This window comes from Protopterus annectens, chromosome 16.part0, assembly GCF_019279795.1.
Source record: "Protopterus annectens isolate FY-2018-M chromosome 16.part0, PAN1.0, whole genome shotgun sequence".
Taxonomy (NCBI): domain Eukaryota; kingdom Metazoa; phylum Chordata; order Ceratodontiformes; family Protopteridae; genus Protopterus; species Protopterus annectens.
Window position 1 is genome coordinate 797,817,591 of NC_056750.1, and position 22,120 is coordinate 797,839,710.

General features: G+C 39.8%; 1 protein-coding gene across 2 annotated transcripts in view; it reads left to right on the plus strand.

Annotated features, from left to right (window-relative positions):
- Positions 1-22,120, plus strand: part of NOXA1 (NADPH oxidase activator 1) — a 546,660-nt gene that overhangs the window by 508,897 nt on the left and 15,643 nt on the right. For both annotated transcript variants that reach the window (XM_044058837.1, XM_044058838.1), the window contains exon 13: positions 2,929-3,034. In XM_044058837.1, coding sequence (XP_043914772.1) covers positions 2,929-3,034 — 106 coding nt within the window. The remainder of the gene's footprint in view (positions 1-2,928; positions 3,035-22,120) is intronic.

Genomic DNA, 22,120 nt, shown 5'->3' on the forward strand with positions numbered 1-22,120 from the left:
AAAGAATTTTGTCAAATTTTGACCTCTTCTGTAGGAACACCTGATTCTGTCAGGTAAAATATTTAAAAAAAAGAGCCATGTCATAATAAATACCATTGACTTTGTAGGACTTTTTAAATTTTTTACTATTTTTCCCATAATTCATAGTTAAATAGATCTTGTGTTTATTATCCGTTTCTTCAGGTACACATGTATTACATAATAAAGCATCATTTCTCTGAATAAGAGAAGTTCTGTGAATAGCTGAATCTGCAATAATCATTTCTCAAATCATTTGACTTGTTTCATATCCTTTTAATATGCTGGAAATAGGAAAATGGAATATTATATTTAATGAGTGGAGAGTGTCAACTCTTGGCATGTAAATAACTAAACGTATGAAAAGGCTTTCTAGAAACAGAAACCATCCACAAGTTTAGTCACCGTGACACAGCAAGAACATTACTAATAAACAAATCAAAGTTATATGCAAATTTAATACCAAAAGCATTACAAGTCAATCTGCCTTGCTGACAGCATCCAACAATCATTGAGAAAATGTTTCCATGGTAATAATGCACTTGCTATATTTTGTTGGTATGATTTCGAAAACATATTTTTCCTCAAAATAACCCATTCTCCTAAACGCAGCAGATCTAGTTTGTCAGTATTCTTCTGTACTGAACATTCAGGTCATTTTGTCCTCTGTGAACCAGTATTCGGTATATTAGCACCTGTTATCTTAAACAAGAGACTTACAAAGAAGGTTTTTCACTGTCAATTGAATTCTTTTTGAGAAACCCATACAAAATGATTTGAACACAGTCATTTCTTTAATTAATGGCTCATCCTTGTTACTGTTTTTCCTAGAATATAGTACAAGTAAAATGAATAAATACATTGTTATTAAAATGGTTCACTGAAACATTTTTTTAATTTATCTAAGTAATAGCAGTTAATAAATCTCATGAGCTGAGATAGTTTGGACTTGTTTCTTGATCTTAATTTTGACTTAGAACAGCTTCATGTTTGCAGTGCTGTTGTCCTTTGTAAGGTTTTGCAGATAGCTAAGATGAACCCTGTTTAGATGTCAGTATTTTGGCTACTGATCCAGTGTTTTTTTAGTAAATTTTGAGGTCTCCTTTTGGCCATTTTCTAAGCTGACTGTTGTTTTCTGGTTTGGCAATTCATTCTGTCTGTATATTAGTTTTCATGTCACGTCTGGGGGCCATTCATAATTTTCATTCCATGTTCTGTTCATAAATTTGGATGTGGACTGTGTTGTTTTTATCGTGCTTAATATTTCTTGATTTAGCAGGTTTCGTCTTTCTTATTTGTGATGTTTTATGAGACATCTGTGTAGTGCCATAGCAGGCATCCTTCATACGCAGGCCACCCAGAATGCAGCATGTACACCCTGTGTACATTGCAGTCAGAAGCACACAACAAGTTCCAGTGGAATGAGTGACCAGCAAAGTAGCCTCTGTGCCAAGCAGCAGTGCAGAATGTAAACACAACACGTATGGTATGAAACACAAACTTTTCCCAGTTCATACTTGTCACTGGAAGTGCAACAGGAACTGAAAGCAAAGCACGGATGAAGCACACATTTGAGACATACACATACATGCATGTATGTCCACACACACACACACACACACACACACACACACATATACATTGATGCAGATATAGCCATCACCTTTATAGATATGTTCTTCTTCTAGCAATCAGGCACATGGGGTATTAAGGCAAACAGACCATCAGCATGGTGCCAGATTCCTCAGCAGCAGGTCCTTTTTCTCCACATGGACGTTGGGTGTAGCAGACACCCCACTACTCATTCCTCAGATGATGGTTGTGTGCAAATATTTTTTCTGTCATATGGGTGCACACACTTGCACTACCCATCAAGGACTTCTTGTGAACACTGCTGTGTGACTTGTGCTGGGACACCAGCTCATCACTGCAGGGTGCCTGTAGGTCACTGGCCATGCTAGTGTATCTGCAGCTGCATGTCTTTAGGTGTTAGTGCATGCCTTTGGCTGTACTGTTATGTGGATGTGGGTTTACCTCCTGAGCATAGTTCCAGTATCTGCGGATTGTGTATTATAAGTACGCTGCATATAAGGACTAATTTGCATATGTGCCATGTATCACTGCCCTCTGTGGTATTCATTGCTGAATGTCATCAAGGGTCATACCAATATCCAGTTTGGGTTGTGTTAGGCCATGGACATACCTTTTACTGTGCCAGACCCAGCTCACTGAAGACCACATTTACAAATCATACCCGTACTTAACTTCTTGTGACCACAAGGCCCAAGGATATTTTTGTATTGTTGACTAGCAGGATAGCCATTAGAGGATGATCTCAGAGGCCTTTTGATGGGTGACACAAGTAAGGGAGAAGTTATTTGTTTTGTCAACTGTTATTTTGGGGGAGAAGAGGAATTCCATTGTTAAGCACCAACCTTACTGTTGGATGCAGTCAGTATTTTAGTTCCACACTACTCATTCTGAATATCCCTTAAATTTTTTTTTGTGTGTCCCATTTCCTGGTTCTAGTGACCTTTATCACTAGCAATGCAGTGGGAAATCTTTGCATGATCAAATGATAATTAGTGTCACAGTAATTTTTCTGCCTTTACTGATAACACGGCTACTGTTACTAATAGATCATATCAGCAGTTTTTTTCTGGTATCCTAAAATAATATTAAATTTGCAAAAACATCATAAAGCTATTTTATCAATTATGAAAATTTGCTCTGTTGTGCTTATTTTCATTGAAATCTTCAAGGTTTTTCCTTTATTCCTGTCGTATCTAGAACAGATATTATACACTGTCCCTTTGCTTGTTTCCTTTTTTCATATACTTTACCATTTGGAATACAGTACAACTATTTTTAGAGGGATTCAACATGTTCACAGCTTTGTGTTTCTTACAGTTTCAAAGATGCAGAAAGCAATGACCTGGTACCAGTAACTAAAGAGGATGACTTGAAGAGAGCCTGGCAACAGACAAGGAATACACGTCTGACACTGTGGTGCAAGGTACCCACTTACATTTTAAATCTCCATTTTAAGTGCCTTAAATAAAAAAATACAATTGTTCTGAATATGCAAAATAGTTCATTTTATGCACAAAATAATGCAGTATGAAAAGTTTTTCTTACTGAGCCAGAATAAACTTAAATGGGTTAGAAAAAAATGAAATGAGAGTGTAACAAGGATTTATGCAAGTTGACACTTTTTCTCATTTATCCTTTACTGAGAAGCTTTATATATTTTATTTCTGCTCTTCATTTTAAGTGAGTTTGAAAATAATAGGCTGTTTCATAAATGTGTGCGTGTGCGTGTGTGTGTGTGTGTGTGTGTGTGTGTTTGTGTAGCAGTATATATCTATGGGGAAGTATGTATGAAGGTATTAAAAGCACTTATTTCTGCACTTCATTAAAAAAACAGACTAAAAAAAACTGATTTCTGGTTGTTGACTTAGGGTGAGTAGCTGGAGTAATATAGTCCAAAAACAGAAAAGTATCAGGAGAACATTAGGTACCCAAGCTCGGCCATCTAAAACAAAGACGTAAACGGAAGAAAACCAAGCCCAAAGCCCACCACACCCCCTAACTAAATATACCAACTCCAATGTCGCACTACCGTGGGGGTAAGGGGCAAAGTTCAACAGGATGGCCGAGGGGTTACTTATTTGCAGTGAATAGTCGGTGTTCAGGGATGTTGGTTTTGTGGTGCTGTCGGTTTTCTCGTCTTGTTGAAATGGGTTTCGGGTAAGTGACATTTCGCTCATCTAAAGTACACCCGTGTGTGTGTGTGTGTGTATATATATATATATATATATATATATATATATATATATATATATCGCCATAGGTACATCTTTAAATTTGAGATCTCCCAGGTTCAGAATTTCCTTTCAAGAAGCCTATTACTGTAACACCACCAATTTAGTTTATCTTGCTTTTTGTGTTCAATGTGATGCGTTTTATATAGAGAAAACCATCAGGAAGTTGAGTGATCGCATTAAGGAACACTGTCAGGCATTAAGAAAGGGTGACCTTAAAAATGCATTAGATGGGCATAATTTGGGTAGCCCTCAGTGCAAAGAATTCAACTTTATTGCATTAGGAAAAATTTCTAGTTTGTGGGGAGTTTGCAGCCCCTAGCTTGAAGTGAAAGAACTCAGATGGCAATTTAAACTGCAAGCAGACACGCCCCCTGGTTTAAATGGTAATTTAAATGTAAAAAGCATTCTAAAATGGAACAGGTAGGATAGAAAAAGGAATCTTAGCCATCCAAAGGTGGTTACATCATTTGTAACTATTAATTTTCTGATGAAGTTCAACTTTTAACATGAATGAACGAAAGTGCTGAAATTTGTAAGCTTTGTATGTTTTGAAAGTGACGATTAAAGTTTTCCCCCTTTAAGTTGTGGCTGTGGTTTATGTTCCCCCAAGTCTGAAAAAGGTTTCCTTTTTAATAGGTTTTTGGTTTGTAACCTTTTGACAGTTTTATCTTTGGTTTAAGTCATTTTCTGTCTGGATATGGAGGATATACCAGGGAACTCGTACCGTGATGGCAGCCAAGATCTCCTCAATCTCTTTAACTGCAGTTTACCATTTGAAATAGCCTCAGCTGTACAACATTTAATGGTGTAGTAAAAAGAACACATGACATCCTAAGGAGATTTGGATCTTATGGAGCTAACAGCAGACAAGTAACAAACCCAACAACCACAAATACATCGGAGCAGCATCCCGATGGCCACACAGGAGTCAATAACTTTCTGGATGAGATTCTGGCACCCAACAATAACGACCCTTTCCTGGCTTGGCAAGAAAACATTCAATCCAGTGCATCTAACATGTTACTGGGATATGTTTCAAAGATAGCTACCTGTGGTAACTGTAAACATCTTATCTTTAAGCTCGAAAAACTTCACTAATTACAAAAGTATTGAATATAATGTTTTTTACCTCACCAGCTGTGTTGACAATGATATTGTTTCTCAAGGGCTGAGTTTTAGTAAATTCCCCAATGCCATTGACCCAAACAGTGATATTTATCATTCCCTTTATCAGATTTTTAACAAAGCTGGTATTAAAAGTTCTCTAAACTTTAGTAGTCCATAATCGGAAAAGAATGGAGAATTTGATTACAGAAATTAAAACACTAAGTGACTGTATCCTTGGGCATCCTTATTTCCAATCTGTTAAGTCTGAATGGATGTGGATCGATGCTAAAGTTTCCAGACATGTAGCTTACCTTATCCAGAAAAAGAGAAAGATGTTAGCAGCTGACTTGGAATAATATAGGCAGAAAGCTGCCTACCCACTTTGTTTCAACAAATGTAACAACTTAGAAACAAGACCCCCATCCCCACAAGTTGCTCACATTGTTTTCCAAAAGGGAAAAAGCCCACTTTCACCAACAGGATTAAGAATGGCACCAGTTTTTTCAACACCACAACAAAGTAACCTCACAAGCCACCAAGATGAAGGTCCTACTGAAGGCATGACTAGAAACTCTGCTGAAGAAATGATTCATCATCCCAGGAACAACGCAGAAGAGATCAACAACCCTACAGCTCCAGTGAATGTTAATAACCTAAATCAGTTTTTATCCCTCGACCTGCTGAACAACAAGACAACCATAGAGACTCCCAGAAGGTGAGGAGGGGGGAGAGGGAGGAGAAGAGGCAGTGATTGTTCTCGAGGACTGAGATAGTTCTAAAATATTTAAACTTACCTGCTCCCTCCCCCAAAGACATTTTCAACCTTACAGACTTGCAATTAGATCATCATAGTTTTTCCATTTTAGAAAATGGTCTCAGTTTTATACCAGCCCAATGAGCATCTGCTACTGATGTTATTATTAATTTAAAATTGTTTTGTGGAAAGCTTAACTTTAAACAAAACAATTTCAACAGTACTTCTTGGGAGACAATGAAGCTACGATGTCACAAAGTGCTAACCACTATCCTGTTAGGTCACATTATTGCTCTTTTGATGTTACTAGCCAGACCAGCAGTAGTGAGTCAGATTCAGATAGCGAAGGTCCCACCCCTTTAGAAGGAAAAGTACTTTTAATCCACCTCTAAACCAGTCCCTCAATATTTTTTCAAGAGTTTGTGAAAAATAAATTAGAGCCACTCTTAACAAGAAACCACGTTCCAACTGGTTTGATCTCTCCACTCTAGAGAAAAAGGCTCTTCAGGGTCTTAACAATGACCCACATATCAAGATTTTGAAGGCAGGCAAAGGTGCAGGCATAGTGTTTATGGATACCAGCACTTATGCCGGAAATTTGGAAGAAGCCCTATCTAATACGGATAATTGCAGAGTAGCTGTCCCAGAAACAGTCACTCAAAATTTCTTGGAAGTTGATAACATTTATTATGAACTATACAAGAAGGGGCATATTACAGAATAGGAAGTTGATTTCATGTCAGTAAATACTCCTCTTATTGGGAGAATGTTTGGGATTCCCAAAACGCACAACAACCCAATTGACCCCTCCCCTTAGACAGATTGTAGGGTCTAAGAAAACAAAAACTGAGTACATTGCAGCACTTCTTGATTTCTTTCTTATCCCGCTAGTACAAAGTTCCCAGTTCTATCTTAAGGACTCCTGGGAATTCCTTAATGCGATCCACAAAAGCACATCTTTCACAGGTCAATACACTATGGTCACTCTTGATATTGTGACCCTTTACACTAGCATCCCACAACAGGAGAGCTTAGATTCTGTCAGAGATTGTCTGTTGAAACACACTCAACCCCCCCCCCCCCAACATAGAATTACAGCTTATATAACATTATTGAAACTAGTACTGGAAATTACTTTTTTTTCTTTCAATGGTACGATTTATCAACAACTAAAAGGGGTAGGCATGGGTGCCAAAATGACACCAGCTTACGTCAATTTGGTGCTCAGCCCCTGGGAAGCAGACATTCTGTCCAGACTTGAAGGTTTTGAATTCGTTAGTCTATATAAACCTTATATCTTTTTCCTGTGGAGAGGGTCACACATTGAGCTGGAATTGTTTCTCACCAGAGTGAGTCAAAACATAGGGATGTTCATCATGTTTCACTGTTGCAGTCATGACTGTAGGGTTCTCCCCTGCCGGCAGGCAGCCCTCGGTCGGCCAGAATCCCAAAGTCTGGGTCCGGCGTCGGCTGTTCAAGCATGCTCCCTGACGTCAGAGCGCCAGGAGTATCAAGCTGACAGCCGACGCCATCTTCTCCAGTCTTTCTTGCCGTGCAGTGATAGCAGTTCGCAAGTGCCGGTCGGCTGACTCCTGATGAATTTTTCTATATACTTCGGTCCGAAGACTTTCTTCTCCACTCAAAGCTTAGTACCCCATTGGGGAAACTTTTTTCTTGCTCCACTCCGATTTCAGAAAAAGTTAATAATTGTATTTCATGTGGGAAGCAAATACCTCATAAGGATTTTCATTCTTACTGTATTCCTTGCTTGGGCCCTGACCATGACGTAGCTAGTTGTCGGTTTTGTGCTAGATTCAATCAATGTACAATTAAGCGAAGGTACGATTTTGCTTTTCATTACTTTGGTAGGCGCTTTAACTACAAAATGTCGTCGGATACGGTCCCAACTACCGGAGTTCACAAAGTATTCAGGGGAGAGCTTCCAACAGCGGAGACGCCAAAAGAATTAAAAAACTTGTTCCTGAATCGATCCAGGTTTGTGCTATCCCAAGATGATATCAATGTACTTAACAAAGGATTGACTTTTATCCTGTCGCAAAGTAGCCAATTACAAGATGTACTTATTGATCTTAGAGTATTTGTGAGAGCCGTAGCTTTAAAACTGTATTTTGGCAATAAGCCTTTAGCTACATGTGTAACTAATAATTCGACCTGCTTTAAAACGAAAAGTACTTTCTCACCTCCTCTACCGATGCACATTGAATGTTTTATGAAGGTTTGTGAGAATAACATATATGATTATTTTTCTAATGGGAAGAAAAGTGTCGCTATTTTAATTTGAGTATGAGAGAATATTCCTCACTTAAAATTGTATCTAACAATCAAACCCTTATCTTTAAACCAGCAGATAAAGGGGGAGAGTTTGTCCTGTTCAATATAGAAGAATATGATGAACTCATGCTTCTCATGTTAAGTGACAGACAGACCTATCTTGAAATTTCTAAAGAAACACTTAATGATATATGTAAGAAAGTAGCAGATAGTCTTTATGATATGCTTATGTGCAGGCAGATAGACAAGGAGCTTTATGACTATTTTTACAGACAACACCCCAGGATACCAGTAATTAAGGGTTTAACTAAAATTCACAAAGGTATAGAACCACCTCCAATGAGACCTATAGTCTCGGGTGAATTTTGGGTTACTGAAAATATATCTAATTTTCTTGAGAAGACATTGAGACCATTAGTAGATGAAATTCCTACGATCCTTAAAGATACATACCAACTTTTAGAATGTATTGAACAACTGGGAGAAACATTATCCAAAGATTTACATTTATTAATAACATTGGATGTACGGAATCTCTTCACTTCCATTCCAAATGACTATGGGATCCAAGCAATTAGAGAACTCATTCAGTCTAGAGGAGAATTCAGTAGGAACAAGCAGATACTTATTTGCCAACTACTTGATTTAGTATTGTCTTATAATGTTTTTTTGTATGGCGAAACAGTTTACCATAAAAAATGGGGTGTGGCAATGGGCACCCCATGCGCCAATACATATGCAAATTTAGTGTTTTTTCAATGGGAACAAGAATTCCTGTTTAAACATACACTATTTGAGAAAGTAGTACTATACAAAAGGTTTGTGGATGATGTCCTCATTGTTTGGAGGGGTACTGAAGAGGAATTTAAAGAATTTTTACACTATCTTGAAAGTACGACTGATTTTTTGAGGTTTACAATGGAAATTTCACATGAAACACTAAATTTCCTGGATGTAAACCTAAGCATTAAAGCGGGCACTCTAGTCTCCAGTCTTTATAGAAAAGCGTGCTGGAAGAACACGTTATTAAGTTTTGATAGCATGCACCCGAGACATGTTTTTCCTGCAATTATTAGAAGTCAATTTATCAGAATAAATAGATTATGCAGGGATGATGATGTGAAACTGAAAGAAATGCAACAAATGGAAAAACTATTTTATGAAAGGGGCTATAATAAAAAGATGGTAGAACAGATCAGAGATGAAGTGTTTGAACCCCTTTCCCATGAGGCTGTCAATTTGCCTGAGAAAAGAGGTTTTAACAGGTATAGTTTTAAAAGTTACAAAGGCACTAATATGGAAGCAGCAAAGAATGAGACTGCAATAGTGAGATATGTTATGACATATACCAATGATAGCAAAGCAATATGTGAGATCATCCAAAATAATTGGAGAATTTTGGCTATAGATGCTAAGACCACTAAAATTGTGGGTAACTACCCTAGGTTTGTATACAGAAACAACAAGAATTTAAAAAGGCTGCTATGCTCCAATCCTAGAATGAATGATAGCTTGTTTTTGAGAGGAAATATAAGGCAAGGTACATTTCCTTGCAAGCGTTGCAATATGTGCATATATATCACCAGTGAACAGAATTTCATGCATCCAGTGCTGAAGTATACGTTAACTCCCAATTTTGAGGCAACATGTGCAACTGAGAGCCTCATATATTTAGCTACCTGCGACACTTGTCCAGTGTTTTATGTAGGATTAACTAAAAGGAAATTAAAAAATAGAGTATATAATCACATATACGATATAAAATGTAAAAACTGTCTGAATGCCCTAGCCAAGCACATTATAGATTATAAAGATCATCAGTTTAAATTTAGAGTTTTAGAGAAAGTGGAAATTAATGGTAGAGGGGGAGATCATGTGAATTTATTGGAAAATAGGGAATTAGAATGGATTTTTAAGCTTAGAGCGCACATATACCCAGGTATTAATCAATATGTATCTATTAAATCTATACTTAAAGCAAGGAGATAGTCTTCATAATTTTTTCCCACGATTAGAAGACAAAAATAAGAAGTACATGGAAATAACACAATACAACTTAATACAAGTGGGATTGAGGCCTGTCTCCTATAGAACATTAACTAACAATAAGCAGTTGTTTGTTTAACACCTAAACCTTTTATTTATATTCATATTTATAGTTATATTTAAAAGGCTGATATGTCTTGCATGAATTTGATTTTTAAAAATGTTCATACAATGTCTCTTAGTCACAGTTAGTGATCATTATTCATAGAATGTTTTTATTATTATGTAATATATGTTTAAGTAGATTTTTATATATATATATATATATATATATATATATATATATATATATATATATATATATATATATATAAATGCATGTATTTCATGCTTATGAATATGTAAGTCGTATGATAAATGATGTTTGAAGACACGACTATTTACATACTTTATAATGTTTATATATAGCATTTTAGTTTTGAATGAGTAATAGTTCAGTTTTAATAAGATATGTCTATCTATTTATCACATTATCTATTTGCAGCGTTTTGTTCATGTATTTTAGGTTTGAATGAGCAATAGATTAGTCTTAGTAAATATTCACTCAGGCAGCTAGTGTCTTGACTGCTATGAGTTTGATTAACTCAATGAATGAATTAATTAATTTATTTGAGTCATCTGATGAGTTAATTGAATTAAGAAAGAGTATTTAAAGGCTTGTTTTAAACATAAGAAGTTAGATCTGAGGAAGTGTACGTTGTGTACCTGAAAGCGCTCATCTGTTCTGTGTTCTGGAATAAAGGCTTTATATTTTTGGAATATACGTGGATATTTATATTGGACTGCTTTGCAATTGTAACGATCTGGTAAAAGCTACGACCATCTTTGTGCTGAATCCACCTGTTTTACTTTCTTCATTGAGTGGTTTTTGTGACCGGTGGATTCATTTGAGTAGTAGGTAATTTTTCTCCATAGTACTGGAAATTACTTTTTTTTCTTTCGATGGTACGATTTATCAACAACTAAAAGGGGTAGGCATGGGTGCCAAAATGACACCAGCTTACGCCAATTTGGTGCTCAGCCCCTGGGAAGCAGACATTCTGTCCAGACTTGAAGGTTTTGAATTCGTTAGTCTATATAAACTTTATATCCTTTTCCTGTGGAGAGGGTCACACATTGAGCTGGAATTGTTTCTCACCAGAGTGAGTCAAAACATAGGGATGTTCATCGTGTTTCACTGTTGCAGTCATGACTGTAGGGTTCTCCCCTGCCGGCAGGCAGCCCTCGGTCGGCCAGAATCCCAAAGTCTGGGTCCGGCGTCGGCTGTTCAAGCATGCTCCCTGACGTCAGAGCGCCAGGAGTATCAAGCTGACAGCCGACGCCATCTTCTCCAGTCTTTCTTGCCGTGCAGTGATAGCAGTTCGCAAGTGCCGGTCGGCTGACTCCTGATGAATTTTTCTATATACTTCGGTCCGAAAACTTTCTTCTCCACTCAAAGCTTAGTACCCCATTGGGGAAACTTTTTTCTTGCTCCACTCCGATGTCAGAAAAAGTTAATAATTGTATTTCATGTGGGAAGCAAATACCTCATAAGGATTTTCATTCTTACTGTATTCCTTGCTTGGGCCCTAACCATGACGTAGCTAGTTGTCGGTTTTGTGCTAGATTCAATCAACGTACAATTAAGCGAAGGTACGATTTTGCTTTTCATTACTTCGGTAGGCGCTTTAACTACAAAATGTCATCGGATACGGTCCCAACTACCGGAGTTCACAAACGTCGCAAGGATAAAGACAGGCCTCCAAGGTCCAAATCTGATGATAGTGCACAAGCGGAGCCAGCTTCAGGTTCGGCCATCGTCAGTGAGGCACTTTTGCAGCCCCTGTCGTCGGCCATTTCAGAACCGATGGCCGAAACGGACTCTCATGAGGAGCCAACCAGGCCTTTAAATATTTCTATTGCGGGACCTTCGGACAATGCTCCTTCGGATGGGTCCAGAGCCGCTGTCCAGGTACCGGCTTCCGAAGGGGTTTTCAGGCCTACTCAGCTACTAGTAAAGGCAAAGCCAAAGACAAAGGCAAAGACTCCTTCTAAATCAAAGACTTCAACACAGGCCTCTTCTGATCCGACTCCCAAGTCACAGAAACAGTTACTCAAGATGGCGGAGGATTTACTTACTATGATTAGGGGTTCACATCCCCCTCCAGACAAAAGGCCAAGGCAGGATGTTTATTATGATTCCTCTGATCAGGCTTCTGTTTCCTCAGTTTCTTCTTCTGATCAGGAATATTCTTTCCCTCCTTATGAGGACTCTGATGCTGAAGAATCCATTCCTTCAGCTTCTCCCCCTGAGGATTTCTCTTTTGGGGAAAATTTGCATGAAATGAGGGAACATTTCCACTGGGAAGGACAGGAGTATTCGGAATCCAAGAAAAGACTGAGGGATTTTCTTCTTCTTCCCCAACATAGACCCCTGGCTATTCCTCCTGTTTTTGATATTGTGGATGATGCCTTTTCGGAGGCTAACTTAACCCCTGACTCTTTTCCTCCTGCTCCTGTTAAACCTGATAGATATTACAGGGTTCCTGATTCCCATCAGTTTTTATAAAAGAACCCTGCTGCTGACCCTGAAACCATTTCTCAGGGCCCTAAGGGAGTTAAGGCCGCTTCTGCCAAAAATCCCATTCCTACTGAGAAGGATTCTCGATCCTTAGAAAGATGGGGCAAAAAGGTGTACACTTCTGCTACTTTGTCCATTAGGGCTTTAAACTGTCAGTTTCATATGCTTAAATACCAGCAATTTCTCTTGTCTGTCTTAAAGCAAAAGCTTACTTCCATTTCTGCCTGTGCAGATGATAAGGAATTACATGACTTATTGCATGCCACTGAACAGGTTGGGAAGCATGGTTTACACTGTGGATTTGATGCCTTGGAGGCTTCTTGTAGGGCTGCGGCCTCTGGCATAGTCATTAGAAGGCATGCATGGCTAAAGGAACAAAATTTACCTGAACAAGTAAAGGCTAAATTATTGGATGCTCCTGTTCAGCATAATGTTTTGTTTGGATCAAAAGCTGAAGAGGTGATTAAAAGATGGAGGATAAGGCGAAATCCATGCAAACAGTTAAAGATTTCTTACAAGTACAGCCACCTAGATTTAGCAGGAATTGGCCTTCAAAAAATTGGTCCTTTCCCACTTCAGACAGGCCTCAGAGGGGTAGATATAGACGCTCCAGAGGGAGGCCTCAAACACAAGCTGCTTATAGACCAAGACAGTGGACTGCTTCCACCCCTAGGGGAGGAGAGGACAGGTCACAATCTCAAAGGAAACAAACTCAATGACTCCCTCTGTTGGGCTACAGGAACTTCTTGCCTGGAAGCCCCTCTCGGAGGAAAACTCTCTCTTTTTTATCAAAATTGGACTCGGATATCCCAAGACAAATGGGTTTTGGATGTGGTTTTAAGAGGTTACAGATTCCATTTTTGTACCTTGCCAAGGCCAAGCGGATGGCCAGACCTTCCAAAGCATCAGTGGACGGAGGCCTTAAACCAGGTGGAAGCTCTTTTGGCTATGAATGCCATAGAACTGGTTCCTCTTTCAGAGATGGGAAAAGGTTTTTACTCAAGGCTCTTTCTAGTCCCAAGGAAGCAAAACTCATGGAGACCCATTCTGGATTTGTCGATCTTGAACACCTTTCTAGAGATTCCAAAATTCAAGATGCTTACTCTACAGCAGCTACTTCCAATGCTGTCCAAAGATGCGTGAATGGTAACTTTGGATTTAAAGGAGGCATATTTACACATTCCCATCAGGCAGGAATGCTGAAAATACCTCAGGTTCAAGGCCGGATCGAGGCACTTTCAATTCTCTGCGCTGCCCTTTGGATTGTCTACTGTGCCCAGGGTCTTCACCAAATGCCTGGCTCCAGTAGTAGCTTACTGCAGACTCAAGGGAATTCAAATTTACCCTTATCTGGACGATTGTCTAATTCAGGCAGACAGCAAGGATGTCTTACTCCAGCATCTAGAATTTGTACAGAAACTCCTCAAGTTCCTGGGATTATCTGTAAACATAAAAAAGTCAAATTTGACACCATCACAACAGATAACTTTTCTGGGGGCACTTCTAAACACCACAACCCAGATGGCATTTCTGACATCCGAAAAACAATTACAGCTGGCTTCAACTTTCAGAACCTTGGCAACTCTAACTCAACTATCTGCAAGGAAATTCCTGCAAGCTTTGGGTTACATGGCCTCCTGCATCCTTCTCGTACCATATGCAAGACTACACATGAGGAAAATACAGTGGTACCTAAAAAGTGTATGGTCTCAGCATTGCCACAGTTTAGACATACTGATCTTCGTCCTTCCTTGCCTTCAAAAGGAATTTCTTTGGTGGTCCAGGGCATGTGCTCTAAACAAAGGGAAGCCCTTCCGTCTGCCTCCTGCCCCTCAGATTCTAACCACGGACGCCTCGGATTATGCCCATTTTCAGGGCAATTGTTTGCAGGGTCTTTGGACAAAGGATCAGAAACACCTGCATATCAATTTAAAGGAAATGTTAGCTGTTCAGAAAGCTCTATTGGCCTTCAGGAATCTTTTACAACCAGGACAACTGCTAATACGGACAGACAACACCACAGATATGTGGTACATAAACAAGCAAGGGGGATCTCATTCCTACCCCCTTTGCAGACTAGCTATGGATCTATGGAACACAGCTCTAGCTTGCAATCTGGATCTTCAAGCTCAGTTTCTACCAGGGAAACAAAACTTCCTGGCAGACAGTCTGAGCAGGAAACCTTTCGGATCCACACGAGTGGATGCTGGACACCAAAATATTCAGGATGATAGCAGCAGTCTGGGGATGTCCTCACATAGACCTCTTTGCATCACATCTCAATCATCAACTACAGAATTTTTGCACCAGGACTTTGCACAGAGAAGCTTGGAAAGTGGACGCCCTGTCATTCAGTTGGAGGAACCTCTCGGGATATGCCTTTCCGCCTATTCCTCTTCTTCCACGGGTTTTATTGAAGATAAAACAGGACAAGCCCAAGATGATAATCTTGCTGGCTCCAAATTGGCCTCGGCAGTTTTGGTATCCAACTCTAAAAAAACCTATGCCTGGAGCCCCCTTGGGTTTTACCTCAGTCTCCGAACCTTCTGTCCCAACATCAGGGTCAGGTTCTACACTCTCATGTCAGAACTCTCAGCCTGTCGGCCTGGTTAATCCTGGGCCTTTGATTTCTTCTTTACTGCCCAAGCAGGTTATGGATGTCATTTAAGAAGCCAGACGTCTTAGCACTAGAAAATCTTGTGCAGGAAAATGGAAAAGATTTTATTCCTGGATGCAGGCTCAGGATTCTGATCCTCTTCTCCCTAACATTACTTTAATTTTACTTTACTTGACAGATCTCTTACATAAGGGTCTCTCTTTCTCTTCCATTAAGATACATGCCTCTGATATTTCTGCTCATTATAATACAGACCCTCCCATCTTTTGCCACCAGCTCATGAGACAGTTTCTCAGAGGAGCTAAGAACTTAAGACCTCCTAGATCTCCTCACATTCCTGCTTGGGATCTCAACTATGTTTTGGAAAAATTAACCTTGCCTCCTTTTGAGCCTGCTGCCTCTTCTGACATCAAGTTTTTATCTTGAAAGACAGCTATCCTGTTAGCCCTAACCTCTGCCAGGAGCATTTCAGAGTTACAAGCTCTTATGGCTGTCGAACCTTATATTATTTTTCATCAAGACAGGGTATCTTTGAGGACTAGTCCTACCTTTATGCCTAAGGTGGTTTCTAAAGTGGCTTTAAATCAAACTATCCACTTGCCAACATTTTTCCCCACTCCTCAAAATAAAGGGGAAAGGATCTTACATTCCTTGGATGTACACAGACAAGTACGTTTTTACCTGAACAGAACCAAGCACATCAGAAAATCAGAGCAATTGTTTGTTTCTTATGCTTCAAGTTCCCAAGGTAAAGCCATTTCAAAACAGACCATTTCTAAGTGAATTGCTCATGTAATCAGATTTTGTTATTCTCACCATGGAAAGCAAATCCCAGGGAGTATACGGACTCATTCCACCAGAGCTGCTGCCACTTCTGCGGCCTTCCTCAGGGGAGTTCCTACCAAGGACATTTTGGAAGCTCCAACTTGGAGTTCAGTGCATACTTTTTCTAAGCACTACAATCTACCTCTCTACTCTAAGTCTAGGGCAGGCTTTGCCTCTGCAGTCTTGCAGGGCCTTTTAGCCGCCCCTTCCTCTTTATGACCACCTCCCTTTCTTTCAGCTTTGGGATTCTACCCTACAGTCATGACTGCAACAGTGAAACACGATGAACATAGTACAGTTGTGTACACCTACCATAAATGTAGATGTTCAAGTGTCTTCACTGTTGCAGTCTGCTTCCTCCCTCCTGTCCCCTCTTATTTTTATTTTTGTGTATTTCCTTTTTTCACCATTCTTCTGAGGTGTATTTGCAAAGGTTATGGGACCTTTTTCATTTTGGGACTACTGACATCTGGGGCAAGAAAAACTGGAGAAGATGGCGTCGGCTGTCCGCTTTATACTCCTGGCGCTCTGACGTCAGGGAGCATGGTTGAACAGCCGCCGCTGGACCCAGACTTTGGGATTCTGGCTGACCGAGGGCTGCCTGCCGGCAGGGGCGAACCCTACAGTCATGACTGCAACAGTGAAGACACTCGAACATCTACATTTATGGTAGGTGTACACAACTGTACTTTCCCTGACTTCACCCTTTTGGGTATAAGTAATGTAGTTAACTTTTTTGATATTACCCTTTCCTGAGACCCTGAGACCAGTAAGTTTGCTTCTACAATCCACAGAAGTAGTACTTTTCGGAACAACTGTCTGGATTTCACCAGCCAACACCCCTTATTTATGAAGACGAATATAGTGAAAGGGCAATTTGTATGGTTAAGTCGCATTGTTAGTGAAGACAGCACGTTTGCTAAAGAAAGCCAATTCCTGAAGCAGCTTTTTGTTGAAAAGCATTATCCAGAGGCTTTAATTAATCAGATTCTTAAAGAAGTGATGGACAATAGGTACAGCAGTTATCCCCTATCCTAAAACATGGCTTTATTAACACTATGCGATCTAACGTCAGTGATAACACCAGATTTCCTCTCCCGATCTCCCTAGACTCACAAGTTATAAGAGACATCTTTACTAAGAACTAGGAGATCTTTAGCAGTAGTGATGAATTGGCCAAGGCCCTAGGACCCTCCTGTCTTTGTCAACAAGAAAACAGTCTCTCAAGTTGCTGTTTGACTCTGGGCTCTCCCATAATACTAAACCCTCCACCGCCACTCCAGGAATGTATTGCTGTGGCAGATGCATAGGCTGCAAATACATAGCCATAGGTACATCTTTTACTTTGAGATCCCCCAGGTTCAGAATTTCCTTTCAAGAAGCCTATTACTGTAACACCACCAATTTAGTTTATCTTGCTTTTTGTGTTCAATGTGATGCGTTTTATATAGAGAAAACCATCGGGAAGTTGAGCGATCGCATTAAGGAACACTGTCAGGCATTAAGAAAGCGTGACCTTACAAATGCATTAGCTAGGCACAATTTGGGTAGCCCTCGGTGCAAAGAATTCAACTTTATTGTATTAGAAAAAATGTCTAGTTTGTGGGGAGATTGCAACCCCCAGCTTGAAGTGAAAGAACTCAGATGGCAAATTAAACTGCAAGCAGACACGCCCCCGGTTTAAATGGTAATTTAAATGTAAAAAGCATTCTAAAATGGAACAGGTAGGATAGAAAAAGGAATCTTAGCCATCCAAAGGTGTTTATATCATTTGTAACTGTTAAATTTCTGATGAAGTTCGACTTCTAACATGAATGAATGAAAGCACTCAAATCTTTAAGCGTTGTATGTTTTGAAAGTGACGATTAAAGTTTTAAGTTCTGGCTGTTGTTTATGTTCCTCCAAGTCCGAAAAAGGTTTCTGTGTTAATAGTTTTTTGCTTTATAACACTTTGACAGTTTTATCTTTGAAATATATATTTATATTTATATAAAATGTATGTGTGTGTGTGTGTGTGTGTGTGTGTGTGTGTATTTTATTAACAAGGTTGTACAGCTGGTTTAGGAACATTTTCAGTGGATGTCTCGGACTGTGACCAGGTTGTACAGCTGGTTGAGGAACATTTTCAGTGGATGTCTGGGACTGTAACCAGGTTGTACAGCTGGTGGAGGAACATTTTCAGTGGATACCTGGGACTGTAACCAGGTTGTACAGCTGGTTGAGGAACATTTTCAGTGGATGTCTGGGACTGTAACCATGTTGTATAGCTGGTTGAGGAACATTTTCAATTGATCTCTTGGACCTTAACCAGGTTGTGCAGCTGGTTGAGTAACATTTTCAATGGATGTCTGGGATTGTAACCAGGTTGTACAGCTGGTTGAGGAACATTTTCAGTGGATGCCTGGGACTGTAACCTGATTGTACAGCTGGTTGAGGAACATTTTCAGTGGATGTCTCGGAATGTAACCAGGTTGTGCAGCTGTTTGAGGAACATTTTCAGTGGATACCTGGAACTGTAACCAGGTTGTACAACTGGTTGAGGAACGTTTTCAGTGGATGTCTGAGACTGTAACCAGGTTGTACAGCTGGTTGAGGAACATTTTCAGTGGATGTCTCGGACTGTGACCAGGTTGTACAGCTGGTTTAGGAACATTTTTAGTGGATGTCTGGGACTATAACCAAGTTGTACAGCTGGTTTAGGAACGTTTTCAGTGGATGTCTGGGACTGTAACCAGGTTGTACAACTGGTTGAGGAACATTTTCAGTGGATGTCTCGGACTGTGACCAGGTTGTACAGCTGGTTGAGGAACATTTTCAGTGGATGTCTGGGACTGTACCCAAGTTGTACAGCTGGTTTAGGAACATTTTCAGTGGATGTCTCGGACTGTGACCAGGTTGTACAGCTGGTTTAGGAACATTTTTAGTGGATGTCTGGGACTGTAACCAAGTTGTACAGCTGGTTGAGGAACATTTTCAGTGGATGTCTGGGACTGTAACCAGGTTGTGCAGCTATTTAAGGAACATTTTCAGTGGATGTCTGGGTCTGTAACCAGGTTGTGCAGCTGGTTGAGGAACATTTTCAGTGAATGTCTGGGACTGTAACCAGGTTGTGCAGCTGGTTGAGGAACATTTTCAGTGGATGTCTCGGACTACAGTCTGATTATGTGACTTGATCAGAGTCACAAAAGAGGCAAATGGAGACTGAAGGAATCAAACCCAGCACGGGAGAATGAAGTTTGTAAGCACCTCATAGCCTTAATCCTCTGTTCTAAACTGACATAAATAAGCCATGCACATGCAAGTATATTTTTTTAAAGTTTTTTCTTCCTCTTGGATCTCACATTTAGCAGCCTGGAACCCATTGACCAATGTCCATGTCAGGTCTACCAGCCATCCTCTCCTGCTACCCCTCAGGACTTATTCTGGTGTTGCTGGTGACAGCTGTAGATCTTAAGGGTGTTTTTGGAGCTTGGCTGTTTGTGCTTCTATCTGGTGTTTTTTTATTTTGTATGCCCTATCCACTTTCATTTTCCCTGCCCCACCCTTGCTTGCTGGTTACATCTGAGAAGAACTTCTCTCTTTGAACTATGCTACAAATAAGTGCTATGTCCCCAGGGTGTTCACTCTAATCCCTCTCTGTTGCTCAGTCAGTTGCCTCATCTGATAATCGAACCTGGATCACTTTTGCTATAGTTAGAATTTTATCCCCCTATGCCATTGGAGCAGATCACATGCAAGCATATTAATGACAAACATGACAAAAAGTAAACAGTTAGTGGAAAAATCATTACTGAATAATCATATGGCAAAGGTGGTGCCACAATAGTTTATAATTGTGGGGTACAGCAGCTGAAGGAAAGGTGTTAACTGAGGTTATGTGAAGCAAAGAGAAGAGTTTTCAGAAAAGAGAAGGGACAGAATCCTAGGGCATATGGCTTTTGTGTGAATACAGTGTACACTGATATAGTAAGATCATGTATTTATGTGGTGATTGTGATGAAATGACTGTGCAAACAGTACAAAAAGGGATTGTCACAGCCAGGAAATGCAGTAGAAAACACTGGTGTAGTCAGGGCTGGATCATGGTCAAATGATAATGGACCAGGTCCCCCCACTTCATTCTGCCATCCCATTGTCTCTCTACCCACTTACCATAAACACTGTTTAAAACTGTCAGCATGCATACTATTGTCTTCTTTACTTTTGAAATGAAGACAGAGATGTGGATTTAAGTTTAAAGCTTTTAATTTATTTATCCTTTGTTACCTAGGTTAGACCTACACGCTAACTAGTGGCCAATTTTTAGTGGACACCCTTGATGTTTTTTATATGACAAGTGGAAATTTGGCCAGCACATCAGGGAACATACCCCTACTCTTTTTTTATAGTTCAGGTGAAATTTGGCAATGGCATCAGAGAAGTTTATCTTACTCTTTTCAATAGGTCAAGTGGATGTAAAAGATCTTGCAGAGCATACCATTAAAGCAGGGAGATGGGGCTTTAGTTTAACATCTCATTCAAAGATAACACAGTCAGGAGTGTATTACCACCCTTATACTGCACTGCAGCGTCAGCAATCCATATACATGGTGTGGGAGTAGAACCTACAGCCTTCTCCACCAAAGGCAAGTATGCTACCTGTTGCACTACTAACACTACCTAATATTTTTATAGCACAAACACTAATCACCATTTGCTAAACAAAATAGCTGCCCATTAAAAACTCACTTAGCAAGAGCAACAGTAAACTTCTCTTCTATTCAAATTCCCATCATTGAAAATGCATTGAAGCTCAAGTTCATTGAAAATGCATTCACACTCGCATCTATTGAAAATGTATTAAACTCAACATTCACTGAAAAATCAATTGAAATTCAAATGCATTGAAAATGTACCTGGCCAGTGACAGATTAAGTGTACCTTCATCTCTGGGCTGTTTTCCCTATTAAGCAGTTAAAAAAATGCATTAAGTGAGAAATGACAAACTACCCATAAACATTTCATCCAACTGGTAGTTGGTGTAGAGGATTCAGGCTGTTTTCACTTGTAGCTAAGGTACAGGATTTGAGCCTAAGCAAGTTAATTAAGTAAACTGTCCTTTCTAACCAGGGCATCTCATACACACTCACACTGCAGTCAAGTCTCACTTTACTCTAATCCACAATCCAGTCACTGGTGAAATTAAATCTGTGTGCCCACACACACACACACACACACACTCATATTACCTGCAAATTGCTTTAATATCCACTACCAATTTGAAAACCACAAAACTGATGCATGTTCACTTTGGAAGTCAAATCTCCTGCTACACTGTCAAAAAATACAATCCAGTCGAGTTGTAAGAGCTTCACTTTCGAAATAAATCTTGTTTGTTGCTTTGAAGCATCCGCTTCTAAAACAGTAGGCATGCACAGAAAGATGCCTGAGATGAGACTGGAAAACTTGCATTTTTTTAGTTAAAGTAAGATTGTGGCAAGCCAGGCCCCCCTCTCCCCAACAAATGGTACCCAGGCATCTGCCTGAGTCACCTAGTGCTGGGTCCGGCTCTGGGTGTAATGTGGTTTAAGCCATGCATGAAGTGAAAGAGTGAGTGGTGTTACTGGCAGGGGAGTTAAACATTGAACAGAAAATAGGGATGATCATTATACGTGCACACACCTGAATCCAGTGGGGTTTTACTACAGCTGATACAAGACTGGAGAGTGGTGATATGAAACAAGAGAATAATGATGTGTGTGTGCCAACAGATTTTGTAAAATGAGAAAGACTTTTGAATTTGATCAAGATAGTCTGACCAGTGGAGAATTAAACAATGTCATCTAGTTATAAATTTGGACAACAGCCATTTGTGATAGAGTGTTTGTGCATATGTGTGTGCGTGTGTGTGTGTGCATGTGTGTGCGTGCATGTGTGTGCGTGCGTGTGTGTGTGTGTGCGTGCGTGTGTGTGTGTGTGTGTGTGTGTGTGTGTGTGTGTGTGTGTGCGTGCGTGTGTGTGCGTGTGTTTATGTGTGTATGTGTCTAGTTTCCCTCAGCAGTTTGCCAATTTTTTCAGATGGAACTTAACAGTTT